Source organism: Ursus maritimus, unplaced genomic scaffold, assembly GCF_017311325.1.
Source record: "Ursus maritimus isolate PB19 unplaced genomic scaffold, ASM1731132v1 scaffold_7, whole genome shotgun sequence".
Classification (NCBI taxonomy): domain Eukaryota; kingdom Metazoa; phylum Chordata; class Mammalia; order Carnivora; family Ursidae; genus Ursus; species Ursus maritimus.
The window spans coordinates 78745736-78764256 of NW_024426885.1; the positions used below are offsets into that span (position 1 = coordinate 78745736).

General features: G+C 38.6%; 1 protein-coding gene across 1 annotated transcript in view; it reads left to right on the forward strand.

Annotated features, from left to right (window-relative positions):
- MINPP1 (multiple inositol-polyphosphate phosphatase 1) overlaps positions 1–18521 on the forward strand; it is a 43274-nt gene that overhangs the window by 7785 nt on the left and 16968 nt on the right. Inside the window, exons 3-4 of the mRNA XM_040624684.1 lie at positions 485–582; positions 10684–10817. Coding sequence (XP_040480618.1) covers positions 485–582; positions 10684–10817 — 232 coding nt within the window. The remainder of the gene's footprint in view (positions 1–484; positions 583–10683; positions 10818–18521) is intronic.

Sequence of the window (18521 nt, forward strand, 5' to 3'; positions counted from 1 at the left end):
GCTAAGAGAACTGTTTAGTAAATGTACTTTGTTATTACTCATTTTCAGGATGGGGACTAAGAGCTTTTGTAACTTTATCTTCCCTCCTCCAGCCCTCTAAAATGAACAAAATCAAGTTACGTTTAGCAAGTTCTTGGGTTAAACTCTGTTGGATTTGGTAGGCAAACGTACTCTTAACAAACACATTACTTTTAAAACCAGGAAAATGGTAACTTTTAGTTACCAGTGAAATGTCTTAGTTTCATTGGACTGGAATTTCTGCCTCCTCATGGTTTCCTCCTGACAGCTCCAGTTCCGCATGTTTCGATCGTACAGAGTAGGTCTTAACTCTGATAATCAGGAAAAAGCCGAATCATCTTTTCTCTGTGCTGAACCTACGCAGGTCCTTGGACCTTGCTGCACGTGGCATTCTGTTAATATTCAGCCTTTGGAAGATTACAGAGAACAGTGACTCACAAATTTTACCTTTCTTTTTTCCCCCCAGATTTAATTCAAGTAGCTTTTTTTACCTGTTCATTTGACCTGGCAATTAAAGGTGTTAAATCTCCTTGGTGTGATGTTTTTGACATAGATGATGCAAAGGTAAGTATTACTTTTGGAGTTTCTTTGTGTTTTTTGGGGTTTTTTTTGTTGTTGTTTTTTGGCATGATTTTTCTCGTTGTTGTTACTTGACTCAGCTTTTCAAAAAACAAGCAGAGCAGGGAACACGAACTGTCTTTGACTAACTCATAATATTCCTTGCATAGGGGATGAATTGTTTACATGGGGTCTACATACTTAGAGTTTGGGTTCAGAAAACTTTGGAAAAAATTATTCCATGATTAGATTTCTAGGTCTACCCAGGTAAAACCCTGTTTTACCCATCAGCAGATTTTATTGCTGGAAAGGATTGTAGAGCTATTAAAATCCAAATTCTTTTTATAGGAAGCCAAAGCTCAGAGAGGATGAATGGTTTTTCAGATACCTAACTTTTTTTTTTTTTAATAGTTTCTGTGATAAATTGAGCTCCATGTTCCACCTGGTGATGGCAATAAGTCCTCCCCAGTTTCTCTCTTCCTGCTTAATATTTCCTTTCTTTCCTCTTCATTCATATTGCTTCTTCCAGCTGACTTTAAGGGAGGCAAATTCTGGTCATTCCTGGGTTGTTGGGAGCCAGAGAGATAAGGTAGGAGAGTGTTAATTGTTTTCGTGAGCACTGAGGATAGCCACGTTGGATAGAATTCTGGTGTCTATATGGATCGTTCAGGAAAGTGGACTTTGAAACTTCAGTCATCTCTTGCATACATAAAAAACATTCAGTATGCCATGTGAAAATCAATTATTAACTTCAAAACTTAACATCAGATTTTGAAAAGAACTGTACTGTTTGCCAGATACCAGCAGGCTTTTAAGCTGAGAACTAATATACATTTAAGGATAAACAAGTGCTTTATTTTGTTACTCAAAGACTGGAGTGGCTACAGCCAGATTAAAGGTGGTTTTATGTGTTCCTGGGCTCATGTGGTAATGGGGCTTAGCCCGGTGAGTTGGAAGCAGCAGAGAGGACCCTCAGTGGATGACTGCTCTTAGACACTGAGCACCGATGGTAATGGGTGTGTTCTGTTTCCTCTCTCTCTGCTCCTCTCCTCTAACTGTCCAAAACTCATCTCTTAGAAGCTTCCTGACCATAAAATTAATAATTATGCCAGTATGGGTATAAACTGAAACTTATGGTCACCATTCACATGGGTCAAAATACTCACCCCTTTTCTCCCTACCCAGATTGCTCTAGGGAAAAAAGTTGATAAACAGAAGTAACTTCGAGTACTATGTAAATGATTGATGGGTGTTGGCCAAGGGAAATTCACCTCTTAGCAGAAGAACAACTTCATTTGCCCAGGTTACTGCGGTTGGTGGGAGGTTTGGCACGTCCTCACCTGACCCCTGTTCTCTGCTCTGCTCCTGTTGTAAGGAGTTGTATCCCTGTGGTCTCTTCCAAGTACCCGTGGCTTCTGGTTTAAGTACAAACTGGTTTCCCTGTGGAGAGGATGCACATCTCACATCGTAGCCAGCCTCCACCTGTTCGTCCTCTGGACACCTGCTGCTTTCCCTCCCTTTTCCTTATTTGAATCCTTCTCCTTTGAAACATTTTACTCTTGCTTTTTGTGCATCTGTCTCTTCCGGCAGGTAATTTGACATAATCCAAAAACCCTGGAAGTCATGATCTGGGTTCAAGTCGCACTTATGCTTCCTGTGCCTTGATTCCTATATCTGTTAAAAGATGGAACCGTATTGAGTTACTCAGGTACACGCCCTATAATTCTAAGATTCTGTAGGGGTTGACTCCCCCCCCCCCTTTTTAGGATTAGCCTTTTGTCTCTTTTTTGCTTGTGAAGAGTTTCTCTCTTTTTTCCCTGCAACTTATTTTGAAAAATTTCAAACTGATACAAATTGTAAGAACGATACAATAAACATTCACATTCTTCACCTATATTCACCAGTTGTTAACCTTTCTTTGCTGCATTTGTTTTTCTCCACATACAGGAGTTTCCTATTGCTGCGATAATGAATTACCACAGACTTAGTGGTCTGGAACAATACAAATTTATTATCTTACAGTTCTGGAAGTCAGACATTCAAAATGAATCTTACAGCACAAAAATCAAGATGCAAGTAGTTATTCTTTGTGGAGCTCAAGAGGAAAATCTGTTCCTTGCCTTTTCTAGTCTCTAGAAGCCATCTGCATTTTTTTTAAATCACTCTGACCTCTGCTTCTATGGTTAATCTCCTACTCTGACTGTCCTTCCTAACTACTCCTTATAAGGATTTTTGTGATTATGTTGGCACATGTAGGTAGCCCAGAATAATTTTCTCATTTTAAGATCCTTAATCACACCTGCAAATTCCCTTTTATCGTGTAAGAGAACACAGTCGTAGGTTCTAGGGATCAGGATGTACATCTTTGGGAGGCATTTGTTCTGTCTACCACATATATATAATCTTTTTTCTTTGCAGACATCAAAGCACTTCACCCTTAAATACTTGGGTATGTACCAAAAAAAAAGAACATTCTGCGACATAGACAAAATATAATTTTTTACATATATATGTAATAGTGCAGTATTACCTAGTATATAGCTAATACTGAAGTTTTTGCATTTGTCTTAATAAGGTTCTATATTTAGAGCTTTTTTTTTCTTTAAATTCAGGGTCTAATGAAGGATCACTCATTGCATTTACTTGTCATGTCTTTTTAGTTTCCTTTAATCTAGAGAAGTACTCCAGCCTTTTGTCTTTTATACATTGGCGTTTTGCAGGTGTCTAGGCCTTTTTTTTTTTTTCAGAATGCCTTTGTGTCCGATTTTCAACTTTTGATCAAATTAAGGTTTAAGCATTTTTGACAAGAGTACGTGTAAGTGATGTATCCTCAGTGCATGTCTTTTTGTCACATTGTTGATGGTGACATGTTTGGTCATGTGATTAAAGTGATGGCCAGCAGATTTCTCCCTTGTGGAGGTACTTTGTTACCTTTGTAAATAAAGAACTTCTTTCTTTAATCGACCGTGATCTGAAAATTTGAAATACATCTTTATTAAATTAATTGAATAAGAACTTCCTTTTTATATATTAAAAGCAAATAAGCTTCATCATTAAAAAATTCAAAATTCTCTTTTGATTTATGTTTCCTGTGATTATTTTCTCTTTAAATGATTTGATAGAAAATAATTTATCTATCTCTGCTTAGAACTTTTCACTGTGAAATAGGTTTATATAGTGAAGTATTTACAGATGAAATAAAGTGATGTCTGGGATTTGCTTCAGAATAATCCAATGGTGATGGTGGGATATAACTAAAACAGGATTGGCAAAATGTTGATTATTATTGAAGTTGGATGATGGGTACACAGGGGTTCATTATGTTACTGTTCACTATTTTTCACATTTGAAATTGTTTATTAAAATATTTTTAAGAATTGAAAGAGAAGAGACATTTATGAAATTCTGAGAATCACAGAGATTATTAGATATCCAGAACCTTGTGAAATGCTGGACCATGTGTGCCTTCATTCAACAAATATTGTTTGGGTGCCTGCTCTGTGCTAGGTAGGCACTTGGTTGGAATGGAAGATTCTAACATAACATAGGCATGGTCCTCTTTAAAGAGTGAAAGATACAAACCATTGTAAGTCAATGGGATGGCTATAATAGAGATATATATAAGGTATAGGGATACATAAAGGAGAAAGTTGATTTAATGGCAGTCAATCTTTAAAAAAGAAATGACATATGAACTAGGTACTTTTAAGTGGAATAGCTTTTTGCAGCTTTGTATATATCTTTGTATATACCCTGTAATGAGGATACCTTGATTTTCTATCTCTTCTGGAATCAGTTTTGGTATTAATATTTTCTTATAAAAATCATTCCAGTTTCAGGCACCTGGGTGACTCAGTGGGTTAGGAGTTCAACACTTGGTTTCAGCTCACTTCATCATCTCAGGGTCGTGAGATCAAGCACTGCTTGGGGCTCTGAGCTGGGCTTGGAGCTTGCTTAAGATTCTGTCGCCCTTCCCCTCTGCCCCTCTCCCCCCAGTTGCTTGTGTGCTTGCATTCTCTTTCTCTCTAAAAAAATCATCCAAGTTTTCAGATTTATCTGTAGAGTTTGGCAAATTTATCTCTTAGTGTTTTTTAAGGTTTATTTATTTATTTTAGAGCTCGCTGGGGGAAGAGGGAGAGGAGAATCTCAGGGCTCGATCCCAGGACCCTGAGATCATGACCTGGGCCCAAATCAGGAGTTGGACACTTAACCAACTGAGCCACCCAGGCACCCCTATCTTGCTGTTGTTTTAAACAAAATATTTCCCCTCTGTATCTGAGATTATTTCCCCACTATTATTACTTGTGTATTTGTATTTTCATAGTTTCCTTCATTACACTAATTTAGTCTTTACTGATTTTTGATTTTTTTTACAAGTAATGGTTTACCTTTATATATTTTTTAGTTTTATATAATGAAATCACCCACCTTTTTCTGATATCTAGTTTTTATTCAATATTATGTTTTTATTCTAAGATTTTGTTTATTCATTTGAGAGAAGAGAGAGAAAATATGCACAAGCAGAGGGAGAGGGAGAAGCAGACTCTCACTGAGCAGGGACCCTGACCCAGGGCTGGATCCCAGGACCCTGAGATCATGACCTGAGCTGAAGGCAGGTGCTTCACCGACTAAGCCACCCAGGCGCCCCTATTCAACATTATGTTTTTAAGATTTACCTATGATGCTGCTAGAGTTCACTTGTTTTCATTGCTATATAGTATTCCATTATATGAATTATCACGGGTTTTTTTCCCCCAACCCATTATCTTGTTGGTAGACATTTGGGCTGTTTCCAGTTTGGGGCTATTTAAGAACATTATCGTGTGGGTCTGTCGGGGCATATACAGACAGATTTCTTTTTTTTTTTTTTAAGATTTTATTTTTATTTATTTGAAGAGATAGAGACAGCCAGAGAGAGAGGGAACACAGGCAGGGGGAGTGGGAGAGGAAGAAGCAGGCTCCCAGCAGAGGAGCCCGATGTGGGGCTCGATCCCATAATGCCAGGATCACGCCCTGAGCCGAAGGCAGATGCTTAATGAGTGCGCCACCCAGGCGCCCCTACAGACAGATTTCTGAAGGTCTGTGGTAGAATTGCTGGATCACAATTCTTGTAGAACTTCAGATTTACTAGATAATAATGCCAATTGTTTTCAGCGTTGTCCTAGCTTATGTTTCTGTCTTCTTTTCATATCTTTTTTTTTTTTTCTGCTTTTGACTTTATATTCTTAAGTCTTTGGAATTCATGGTAGTATGGTTCATTTACTCAGCAGTTTTCATCCGGCTGACTGTTTTAGGTATACAGCAGTTTTCTTTTTCATTTGCATGTTTGTATAGATGCTCTGCTGGTCCCCCTTTTTAGTTATTACTCATCTTTGCAGTGAGTTCTGCTGTAACTCCTTCCTACCCGGCCAGTGGGGATGAGTGGCCATTCAGAGATGAGTAGTGTTCCTTCCAGTTTAGAGTTGTTCTCCTCTGAGATCCTTGGCAGGTGCTTCCTGCCCCCACGGAACACCAGTCTGCCTCCTGGTTGTGTATTACATACTGTTCAGGGGGGCTCCCCGCAGGCTTCATTCTGATGGTCTCATGGTTTCAAGCAAAGAGCTGTTGATTGTGCTCCTCCAAGGGTCCCCCATGCTTTGAGGATCTGTCTTCCGCTGGTTTTGTTTGATTTTCCCTGCACTTGGCAGTCCTCCCTTGTTTATGGTTGTGGTCAGGGGGATAAAGGTCTCCCAGTCTCTTTGATGAAGGCATTTATTTGCCTTTCTCTTTTTCATTCATTTTTTTAGGGGGATTTTGAGAGAACAGAGACGATGTATCCTGATTCCATCATATTAAAACCTGACGTTTTGTTTTTATTTTCTAACGAAGAACATTTGTAATGCTTTGTCATAAAATGTGGTGTTTGGCATAGTCTCATAGGTACTGATACAGTTTTTGAATGTTCGTGTGTTGGTGTTGGTGGGGTGAGGTCTGGAACCGAGGCCAAGAAAGAATTCTTGAGACGTCTTTGGTGCAAAAGTGGTTTTATTAAAGCACAGGGACAGGACTGATGGGCAGAAAGAGCTGGTGCCCCGGGGTTGTGAGGAGCAACTGATTGTATACTTTGGGGTGGGGGGAGGTAAAGATAAAGGACGTTTCAGAGGGATTTTCATCTGCTAAAGAAGACTCACGGGATATTGGAGGCCTTGCTGTTGTCTGATGGAGGCTGCTGTTGCCTCTAGCAAGGTATTAATGTGAAGACAGTTGGGAGCCTTCCAGAGGAATGTAGTATGCTGCCTTCCTCATTTGTCAGTGGACTGCAGGTTATAAGGACATTTAATTTTAACGGTATTTCCTTCTGCCTTTGTTTCTCACATCAGTTATCGTTACCAATTAAGGAAATTTATTTCTTGCTTTCTAAAACCTTCTATTGTTTATTGTTTCTAAAATCAGGAATGTGTGCTGAATTTTTGTTATCCAGGCAGATGATTGTGGTTTTTTTCTTCTTTAACCTTCTAACATAGTAAATTGTGTTAGTCATTTTCTAGTATTGAATTATCCTTGCATTCCTTCTTTCTTAAGATAAATTCTCTTACAGACTGCTTTTTCTCCAAGTTAGAACTCACATTTTTTGTTTTTCATGTATTTCTAGCAATTTTTCGTTAACTGCTGGATGTTGTGAATATATGTTGTCGAATGTCTTAAATTTTGTTGCCTTCCTTTAAAGAGTTTTGAATTTTGTTTTATTTTCTAGTTAGGTTACTTGTGGGTCAGCTTGATCCTTATGAGGTTTATTTCTGAGTTTCATACTCTGGATCTGACCTACAAAACTCGAAACACCTTTTTTGTAAACATGCCTTTACTGTTAAATTTACCCTTCTGGGGGTCTGTATTGGACGTCTGGGTGTGCACTGAAATTCTCCTACTTAGACTGCTTGGAACTTGACTGTATCCCAGCCTTGTGATAGCTCTGGAATTCAGCTTATAACTCCCATAGCATTGAGCAGCAGAATCAAGAGGACCCCCAGATTTCTGGAGCGGTTTTTCTGTGTAGCTTCCTCCTTTCTCATACTCTGCCCTACTAATTCCAGCCCCTTGACACTCTGCGTTCTTGACTCAGCAGGACTGCAGGATTCTGCCTGACATCCCTTCCCACTGCCCCCCCCCCCACAGCTGCAGGCCACAGTTTCAAAGTGCCTCCAGGCAGAAACTTGGGCAACTAGGGTTGACTTTGTTTTCTCTCCTCTCCCTGATCACAGTTCAGTGCTCATTACTCAAGGATGGAAAACATTTATTTTCCAAAATTTTCCCTTTTCCTCCTTGTTTATGTCCGGAGGGCATGCCTGGTATCAGTTACTCCATCATGGCAGATGGTACATTCTTTCAGTAGAAAGCTGAATTTTTTTTGGTAATGCTTTATTTTACATTCATTAAATCATGTTTATAGTGAGGTTGGTTTATGGCAGGGGCTCTCATCTGTGAACGGTCCTCTTCCTGGCCTGGCCCTAGTCCTTTTCCTGGGTGGGGGTTAGAACGCAAGGGGGAATTTTTGTGTGCACCAGTGACTAGGAATTGCAATGCAGTGGGCTAGAGTTTTCCTCGCCCTTCTCCTCTCTGCTTGCTTTGTTCAGTTTTGGGTACAGGCTTCCATTATCCTCCTAAAATGAGTTACGAAGCTTTCTGATGTAGGAAAAAACATCAGGGTTTGAAGCTGACTGCCAAGAAAGAAGACGTCTTTGGTGCAAAAAAGGTGGTTTTATTAAAGCACGAGGACAGGACCCGGAGGCAGAAAAGAGCTGCACCGGGGTCATGAGGAGTGGCCCATTATATACTTTGAAGTTGGGGGGAGTTAGGGCGAGCATTAGTCTCCAAGGAATTTTGGAAGCAAGGTTTCGAGGACCTTGAGGGGAGCTAGCTGTTGTTGGGAAAAGGTCATTTATTACCGTCTGATAAAACCTTAGTCATAAGACCCTTCAGATGTATATCGGTGGGCCATATGCTTGCGGGGGTGATTGCCAACATGTATCTTGGGGGGTTAGAGATACAGGAAATTTCCAAAGGAATTTTTATGTGTTTAAGTAGACTTACAGGATCTTGGTTGGGGGTGGGGGTGGGAGTTCAAGCTAGGGTTGCCTTTTGCCCTTAACAATATGTCAGCCTCCAGGCAGTTGAGTCCCTAGGGGAATGTCACTCTGCCTGTTTCAAGGACTTGTCAGTCGGCTGTAGGTAGTAAAAGAAATGTAATCATTTTTCTCCTGCCTTTGTTTCCCACATCACTTTCCATCCTTCCCTGTACCCTGGAATAATTTAATTATTAGAAACTAACTCTTCTTGAAGGTTTGGTAGAACTCCTACTTAAAACCAAATATGCCTGGTCACTCTCAGGTAGACCTTTGTCTCTAGTTATTTTGTATAGTCAGATTTTTCTGTGTCAGTTTGCGTAATTTATATTTTCCTAGAAAAACTGCTTATTTCATTTACATTTTCAGATCCTTTTGAGATGAAGTTTCAATAGTGTGCATGTATGATTTTTAAAAAATCTGCAGACATATCTCCTTTAGTTCATTTCTGATACTGTTTTCTTGAATGGATTTGGCAGAACTTTAATTCTTTTAATTTAAATTCTTTCATTTAAAAAAAATGTTTACTTTGTCCCTTTTGCTAACTTCTTGATTTAGTTGCCTCTTTAATGTATGTTTTGTTTTGCTTTTGGTATATGGCAATGGCTTACCCTTGTAGACTTATTATGGCTTGCCCTCAGTTTCTCTAGGGGCTTTTTCGGGGAAGAATAACTCATAATTACGGCAGTCTTCTCTTGTACCTGTTTTTATTTTTATTTTTATGTAAGCTCTACACCCAACGTGGGGCTTGAACTCTAACCCCCTACCCCCAGATCAAGTCACGTGCTCTACCAACTGACTGAGCCAGCCAGGCGCCCCATTTGTACCTTTTTCCATTGCATGTTTTAGTCCCCTAGTTTTAGTATTTATCTGATCAAATGATACATGAGTACAAAGTTTAACATTGAAAGAAAGTCTACCTTAATCACCAATTCCAATTCAAGACCTCCCTCTCCACAGAGACCAGTCCCTCCTGTAAGTTTGCTGTGTACCTTTTAACCCTTTTCTGTGCTATTTATAATCTATATCATCTTTAAACAATAAACAGTATAGTGTGTGTTTGTAGCTATACATGTCTTGGTAATAAATGGTATTATACTGTATTTATTATTCTTAACCTGCCCTTCTCATTCGGTATGTCTTGAAGAGATCTTTCTGCATCAGTACACGTAGATCTACAATATAGAAGTTTTACGTAACTGCCTAGTATTCCATAGCATGTGTATACCACCGTTTAGGCAATCATCTACCTGTTAATGAAATTTCAGTATTTCCAGGAATCTCTTTTTCCTGCTCTATAAGCAGTGCTGCTGTAAGACATTCTTATACATTCTGTCTTGTGTTCATCTGTGGCTATGACTTCATAGGAAATGGAATTAAATGGGCCATAGAAATGTGTGCTTTTATGGATTTTGCCAATTTGCCCTTTAGAACATCTATACCAATATGCATTCCTTTTCTCTATCCTTGGTCTACTTTTATTATTGTTTTTGTAAAACTGATACATGAACCAAAGTAAATTGTTTCCTGTCTGGTTTCTAGCTTCATAAAATTCTCACAGTTCCTGATCTATTGTTTGCATCTTTCTATGCTATAATGAATATTCTTCTATTTGTATCTTTTTTTCTGCACATATTTTTGCTATCACTTGAATATAATTTTCGCAGAAAGGGGAAGTGAGTGCGTGTCTTTAGCCCTCTGTCCTGAGCTGTCATGGATGCTGGATTATTGGCCATGAGCGCGACGAACTTGCTCTTGCATGCCAGCCTCCACATTCCCACGGTTCATATTTGTTTCATCATAAATCTCTACGTGGCCTGGACTTTTGGGGCAACTCTTAAAAGCTTGAAATGGCAAATATAAACTCAATAAATGCTAAGATTCTACTATACTTTGTGTAGAATGGTAATTAAACAGTGTAACCTTTTCTGAGTATCATTATTAAATCTGGGAATCTGTTAACATTAAAAAATGTCATAGTAATGATTTTTGAAATTTTTATTTTTAGGTATTAGAATATTTAAATGATCTGAAACAATATTGGAAAAGAGGATATGGGTATACTATTAATAGTCGGTCCAGCTGCACCCTGTTTCAGGATATCTTCCAGCACTTGGACAAAGCAATTGAACAGAAACAGAGGTAAAAACTTAAAAAAAGATTTTTTTTGGTGTGTATTGTCTTGAGTGTCCAATTAAGCTTCTGGAAAATGTTTTATAATGTATGGATTTCAAAAAATAGGTTTTCCTTGTGTTTTTAAAAAATATTTTAATATAATATTTAGGCTTATGAAAAAATTAGATGACATAATGTGAATTATAAGACATTTAAACCCTTCTTCGTTCAACCCAAGAACTAGAGCATTAGTAATGTTTGCGCGTGCAGTGGTTCCCTTTTCCTGCCACCTCTTGCCCCCTTTACTCCTTAACCCCTGCGACTGCTACTCTCAGGTTGGTGGATAGCATTGCTTTTGCCTCTTTAAAAATAGTTTTTATTGTAAGTGTATGTGTGCAAACAATATGTGTAGTTTTGCTCAGTCATATGCTCATTGTCTTCTGGGACTTGTTTTTTTTTTTCCTTCAGCATTACATTTATAATTTTCATCATGTTACATATACTATAAAGTCAAAAAAGAAACATTTTTACTATAGTATAGTACAGTATTCGGTAATGTATGGTATTCAGTAAAGAAGTACCACAGTTTATAGCATCTTTTCTTGTTGGTGGACATTTGGGTAATTTCTGTTTTTGCTCTTATAACTAGTGTAATTGTACCTGACTTCTGGTAGGAGTTGCAAAATGTTTTTATTTTGAACGAGAGTTTCTCATGGAAAAGCCTTTGTTAACATTCATACTTTTCAGGGTTTGTTAAAAAAAAAAAACTCATAATTTAAACCTATGGTAGAACCTAACTAACCCCATTTTATTTGACAAATAATGCTTCTGTGAAAGCTTATATATTCATAATTAGAGGCAAACATGCTGTAAAGATGAAGACAGAAGACTGAAGAGTGTGTATTTGTGTTCGCGGTATTTTTATACATACATGTAGAGAGAATGTGTGTGTGAGAGAGAGAGAGACTCTAGTTATGGAATTTTCTTGGGTTTGGTGGGAGTTAGGGAAGAAAACTGGATTGAGAGTGTGTGTGTGTGTGTGTGTGTGTGTGTGTGTGTGTGTGTAACTAGTTTATGGAATTTTCTTGGGTTTGATGGGAGTTAGGGAAGAAAACTAGATTATTTCGTTTCTGCTACTGGACACTTTTCGTGGAGCAGAATAGTCAAAGCAGGTTCTGTCTTTGATATAGGCATTAACTTCTTTCCTACTTAGTTTTATGAGTGTTTATAACCTGTCAATTTCATAAGATAGCAGATTTTGGCTCTTTGTTCATTGTTATCCTGTTGTTGAATGTGAGGAATGGCAAACTTAAAATTGCGTCAGAAAGATACTTAAATAATTTTTGCAGGATTTGCTACTACAATTTGATACCAGATTTAAAGTGTAAGAAGTTATCATTGGTGTTTCAAAATAAGTATTTTTGTACACTGAAAACTGAAACATTACAGAGAGAAATTAAAGATGACCCAAATAGATGGAGAGATATGCTATCTTTATGGATTGGAAGACAGATTGATCATCTCTAAACTGAATACAATCCCTGTCACAGTCTCATTTGGGTCCCTTTGTAGAAATTGAGAGGCTTATTCTGAAATTTATACAGAAATGCAAAGAACCTTGAAGAGCTAAAGCAATTTTGAAAAAGAACAACACGAACAAAAACTTATAATTATCTCACTTCAAACTTACTGTAGAACTGTAGCCATAGACAAATAGATCAGTGGAATAGAATCAAGTCAATAATAGACTCATATGTGGTCAATTTTTGACAAAGATGCTAAGGGAATGTATTGGGAAAAAAAGGATAGTCTTCAACAGATGGTGCCGGAACCATTGGCTATCCATGTGTTAAAAAATGACACTTAGACCCTTACTTCACACTATACACAAAAATGGGGCGTAGATTTAAATGTAAAATTGGAAGTCTTTCAGAAGGAAATGCAGGCTCAACAACCTAAATATAAGAGATAAAATTATGAAACTCTTACAAGAAAACATGGAAGTAAATCTTCACAATCATGGATTAGGTCAGGATTTAGTAATAAAACACTCAAAAACTCAGTCCATCAAAAAATTGATAAAATGGACTTCATCAAAATTAAAAATTTTTGCACTTCTAAAAACTATTTGGATAATGAGAAGATAAATTGTAGATGTAGAGAAAGTATTTGCAAAATATACATATATGATTAAGGATTTGAATCCAGAATGTACTGAATGTTACATCTCAATAAGGAGACAACGCAGTTTTTAAAAAGAGCATGAGGTTTTACCAGACAGATAAGTGGATGGCAAATAAGCACATGAAAAGATGCTCACCATCATTAGATATTAAAACCACAGTGAAATACCACCAGTATACCCCCTTAACTGGCTGTGAAATAATCGAAAAAATATATATTGGTCTCTGCCCCAGGTTCTTGACACAGGGCTCCTGAAACCATGTAATTTCCTGGGTGATCAGAGTGGCTTTTGTTCTAATGAGGCAGCTTTGGGTGGGACCCTGGACACCTCCTGGACACCTCCAAGATGACCGCTTATACCTGAAAAACCAAGCCATAAGTAGAGGCTTGGAATTTTCAGCCCCGAGCCCCATTGTCTTGAGAAGGAAAGTCTTTAGGGCAATAGAAGTGTCTTTAAGCTGTGTGTGAAGTTTGCACACACAGCTGTTTTAGTCATTAAAATTCATCTAACTAGGGGCACCTTGGTGGCTCAGTCAGTTAAGCGTCTGCCTTCTGCTCAGCTCATGATCTCCAGGTCTTGGGATTGAGCCCTGAGTCTGGCTCCCTGCTGAGCCTGCTTCTCCCTCTGCCTCCTCTCCCCTGCTCATGCTTTCGTGCTCTCTCTCTCAAATAAATAAATCTTTTAAAAAAATTCATTTAACTCAACAATTAAAACCAGGTGGATTTTATGGTAGTTCCATTATACTTCAATAAAATTTTAAAACAATATGGGTATTTAGTAAAAGGGAAAAGGGGAGAAAGAATGAAATAATCTTTTGGTAAAAGTGGGAATATTTTTGAAGAATTTACTAATTCAGAAAATGGAGTGTTTCCTTAGAATTTTTTACAAGATGACTGAAAAATGCTTATGACATGTAATTACCAAAACTGTGTTCTAAAATTATTAGTTCACTTCTCTGCCTCAATAAAATATACTGTAAAGTAATTGAATATTAAAAAAAGTTAGGACTCTTGCAGTTCCATAGAGGTGATCTGGATTAATATAAACAGGACAACCTCATGTTTTTTTTTTTTTTAGGGAGTTTATTTTTTATAGCACTTTTTGGTTCACAGCAAAATTGAGTGCAAGGTAAAGAGATTTCCCATATACTCCGTTCCCCTACATGTGCACAGCCTTCCCCACTACCACAATCTCACAGAATTTTTTTAAAAAACAGTTCTGAGAAATAGTTCATACATAATATAGTTCACCCTTCTAAGTTGTACGATTCTGTGGTTTTTGGTATATTCAGAGTCACCCTCTGAACATTCCCACCACTTGCATTCCCACCACCATCACCACTATTTATTTTTAAAGATTTTATTTATTTATTTATTTATTTATTTATTTATTTATTTAGAGAGTGCACACGTGAGCAGGGGAGGCAGGTTAGAGGGAGAAAGAGAGAATCTCAAGCAGACTCCCCGCTCAGCATGGAGCCTGATTCAGGGCTCAGTCCCACCACCCTGCGATCATGACCTGAGCCGAAATCGAGAGTCGGACCCTTAACCAACTGAGCCACCCAGGAGCCCATCTCTGGGAGGTTTTGTTTTGTTTTTATCTTAAAGTGAAATTCCAATATTTAGCTTTTTTTTTTTTTTTTAAGATTTTTATTTAAGGGAGAGAGCGCTGGTGAGCATGAGCTGGGGGTGGGTGCAGAAGGGGAGGGAGAAGCAAACTCACTGCTGAGCAGGGAGCCCATCCCAGGACCCTGAGATCATGACCTGAGCCGAAGGCAGATGCTTCACGGACTGAGCCACCTGGGGGGCCCGTTAGCTTATTTTCTTATAATATGCTTATCTCACTCACAGATGAAATACAGAGGGAAAAATGCAAGTGCTTGATTACTGCATTATGTTAGGTAGTAGCTGACTCTCTGTACTTAGAAGCTGGGGAAGCTAATTTTCATGCGTGGCTTGTGGAATCAGACGCAGTAATGCAGAGAGGTAGTGTGGTGCTGTGGACAGGTCCTTGGGTTTACTTTGAGTCCTGGTTCTGCTTTGTTGATGCTTCAGATTCCTGACTTCTGGAAGGAGGCTGGAAGGAGACTCCTGACTCCCAGGGTGGTTGTGATCATGAAATGAGATAATGTCTTTAAAGCATTTAGTATAATGGGATGTTTTCATTGGCAGGTTGAGGAAAGTCTACTCCTTTTGCATGATTACTCCTTTATTTGGGAATTGAAAAGAAGATTCATTCAAAACCATTTTAAAACACCTGCTGTTACACGTCAGGTAGTGTTGTAGGACCTGGAAACAGTGATGAGTATGACAGACACTTGTACTCGTGACTCCTACTATCTAGAAAAAATAGGAATGTATATGAAAGCCCTGGGTAGTGGTGTAACTGTTCATGTGAGACTGTGAAACAGTATAAAAAGTCAAAGGAAGGAAAGTTTGACCTTTTACAATGGGAAGTCCTCTCCTTTTCTACCTGAGGAAGGAATGTCAGCAGTAATTATGAAGAAACTGGCAGGTGCTTTTCAGGGACCGGTTATCTCTGTACAAAAAGACTGGTTGGGGTTTTAAAAAATATTTATGTAGTTGAATCAAGATTAAATCGTCTTAAATAAAGGGAAGAAAGTGTATTTAGAGACTTCTGTCAGGTTTTTATCCAAAACCAGATTGACACTGATTTTATGAGCGGTGCTAAATTTAAGAGTACTTCTAAAGAAAACTGACATATACTCAGCAAAGAGAATAATAGGGTTAAAAAAATTAATAGAATTCCTTCTTCAGAGCAGTTTTAAGTTCACACCAAAATTTTGGGTGGAAATTGCAGAGTTCCCACATACCATCCCCTCCTGCACATACACAGCCTCCCTCAGCATTAATATTACACACAGTGTGGTAGAATAAGATTGTAAGAGGGTCTTTTATCTTTGTATTTTTTCTGATGTATTCCATCGAAACATTAACCTTTTTTTCCTCTCAATTAAAATATTTCTTGTATTTGGACTTACAGTCTGTAAGTGAATATGTTTATATATGAGCAATATTTTGTCATTACTGTTGCCTGAGGGAACTTTCACTTAATTCTAGAGTCCCCAGGCTACCCTGGCTTTCCCTGTCCCCTCCTCCATCCCACACTGAGATGCTACTGTGTACACAGGTAGTTTACCTTTTTATATTAATGTTAAATCAGAGATGGTCTTCAGTGTTTCTATTTCGTCAGCATAATTTTAGGAGCATGGTTTTACTTTCACAGAAAAACCAAAGATTGCAAATGTTAATTGACAAGTGTCAACATTTTGACTGGCTGTTAAGTTCAGGGTCCTTGACTCTTAGTAGGATCTTGAATTTTATATTCCTTCTTGAATCATCATTACAGTGATGGGATTAAAGTTAAAACCAGTGCATTTACTATTTAAGCAAATTTAAGCAGCTGTGATTAGAAAAACAGATTGGGGGAACCTGGGTGGCTCAGTCAGTTAAGCATGTGACTTCGATTCAGGTCATGATCCTAGGGTTCTGGGAGTCTGTTTCTCAGTGGGGAGTCTGTTTCTCCCTCTCCCTCTGCCCCTTGCCCTTCTTCTGTTTTCTCTCTCTTTCTCTCTGTCTCTCAGAAATAAAATCTTTAAAGAAAAGCAGATTGGATTTACAAAGAGACAAGGCCTGTTCGGTTTTATTCTGCTCTTCCCTTCCCCATTACCTCTGTTGATGTATTTTTATCTTTCTAGATTGGGGGCATTCAATAAGGAATTCAATAAGCAGGAAGTGTCCTACTTTTTTAAAGTAAGGTTTAGGGGCACCTAGGTGGCTCAGTCCATCTGCCTTCCGCTCAGGTCATGATCCCAGGTTCCTGGGATTGAGCCCCACATCGGGCTCCCTGCTCAGCGGGGAGCCTGCTTCTCCCTCTCTCTCTCTGTCTGCTGCTCTCCCTGCTTGTTGTCTGTCTGTCTCTGTCAGAATAATAAATGAAATCTTTTTTAAAAAGTAAGGTTTACATTCTGAACTGAAATTGCTAGCCTCATGAGAGCTTTCACTTCATCATGGGTACTCTCAGACACCAAAATTAACTGCCGTAAATATTCATTATTGTCATTAAAATCTCATTAATTTTTATCTGCCTTTTCATTGACTCTCAAATCTTTGATATTTTCGGCGTTCACTGTTGAATAAGGGAATGGCTTTTTAATGTTGTGTAGTTCCGTATTTTAACATAAGATGGCAGCATTGAGATATACGTGTAGTGGCAACAGGTGATTTTTAAGTAGCTGTTTTGGTCAGTTATTTAGCCCACGGGAATGGGGGATTTTGTCTTTTCTCGTTCTTAGAAATGTGTGCAGATTCTAAGTCCTCAGATGCTTATCGTTCTGCTCCCTTCCTGAAGTCAGGGTTCCATGGGTTCTAAGTAGTATAGCAGGAAACTGTTAGTGCTGCTTGTGGAAAGAAACTGGCTAACCAAGGTTAAAAATATAACTGGCCTGACTGGGCTCTGAGTTCAGTTTCCAGTGTCCAGCTGGCTTCTGGGAAGACTTTGTGACTCTGTGTGGACTGCAGGCCTATGATGTGTGGAACTCTGTTTCAGTGTCCACCCCTCAGTGCTGCGAACAAGCCTGTGGTCCAGGAGGGGGTCAATATGCATTAAAGGAATATCTGACATCCTCCCTTTTTCTCCTGTAGTCCCTGTTTTAGTCAGTGTTACCGTCATCCTCCCAGGCATCCGAGCCACAAGCTGCCTTATGCTTGACTCTGCCTCCCTCACTTTCTACATCTGCTCACCCGGTTATGTTCTGTTTTGTTGGTTTGTTTATCCTTTCAGTTTGTATCTGCTCCTCCCACTTTTCTTTACCCTCACTGCACAGCTTCAGTTCAGGCTAGTATCTTTCTCCTAGATTTTAGCACATGCCTCTTAAGTGCTTCCTGGATTTTGGTGTTACTCAGACTCTGTTCTAGTGTCTTAAGCAGGCAGTAGAGGGTAAACATTTAAATTACTGTCTCAATGAACCTATGCCCTAGTTTAAAAAACACGTTTTTAAAAAAAAGTGCTAAAGGAGAATTAATTTGATCTGTGGAGTTTGGTAAAGGCTTTAGGGGAGAAGGAGTCTTTGATTGATCCCTGAAGACTTCTTTCCCCGACCTCAGCGTATGCACCCTTAATACTTGTTTTAATTTCCTAAAAACAGTTTATTGACGTATCATTCATGTGGATGGCACACATTTCAAGTGTACAGTTTGATGAGTTTTGCATGTGTATGTACACATGCAACCATCACCACAACCAAGATAACGAAATATCCATCACATGCAAAGATTTCCTTGTGGCTCTTCCCACCCTCCACCCACAGACCTGATCTGCTTTCTCTCACTATAGATGATTTTTTCTGGACTTCTATATAATGGAACCATATACTTGCATACATTTTTTCCTTTGCTGCTTTCACTCAGCATAATGGTTATGAGATCATCTGTGTTGTTGTGGCTATCAGTAGTTCACTCTTGTTAAAGCTGAACAGTGCTCCACAGTACGGATACGCCAAAGGGTTTCTGGGTTGGTTTTTTTTT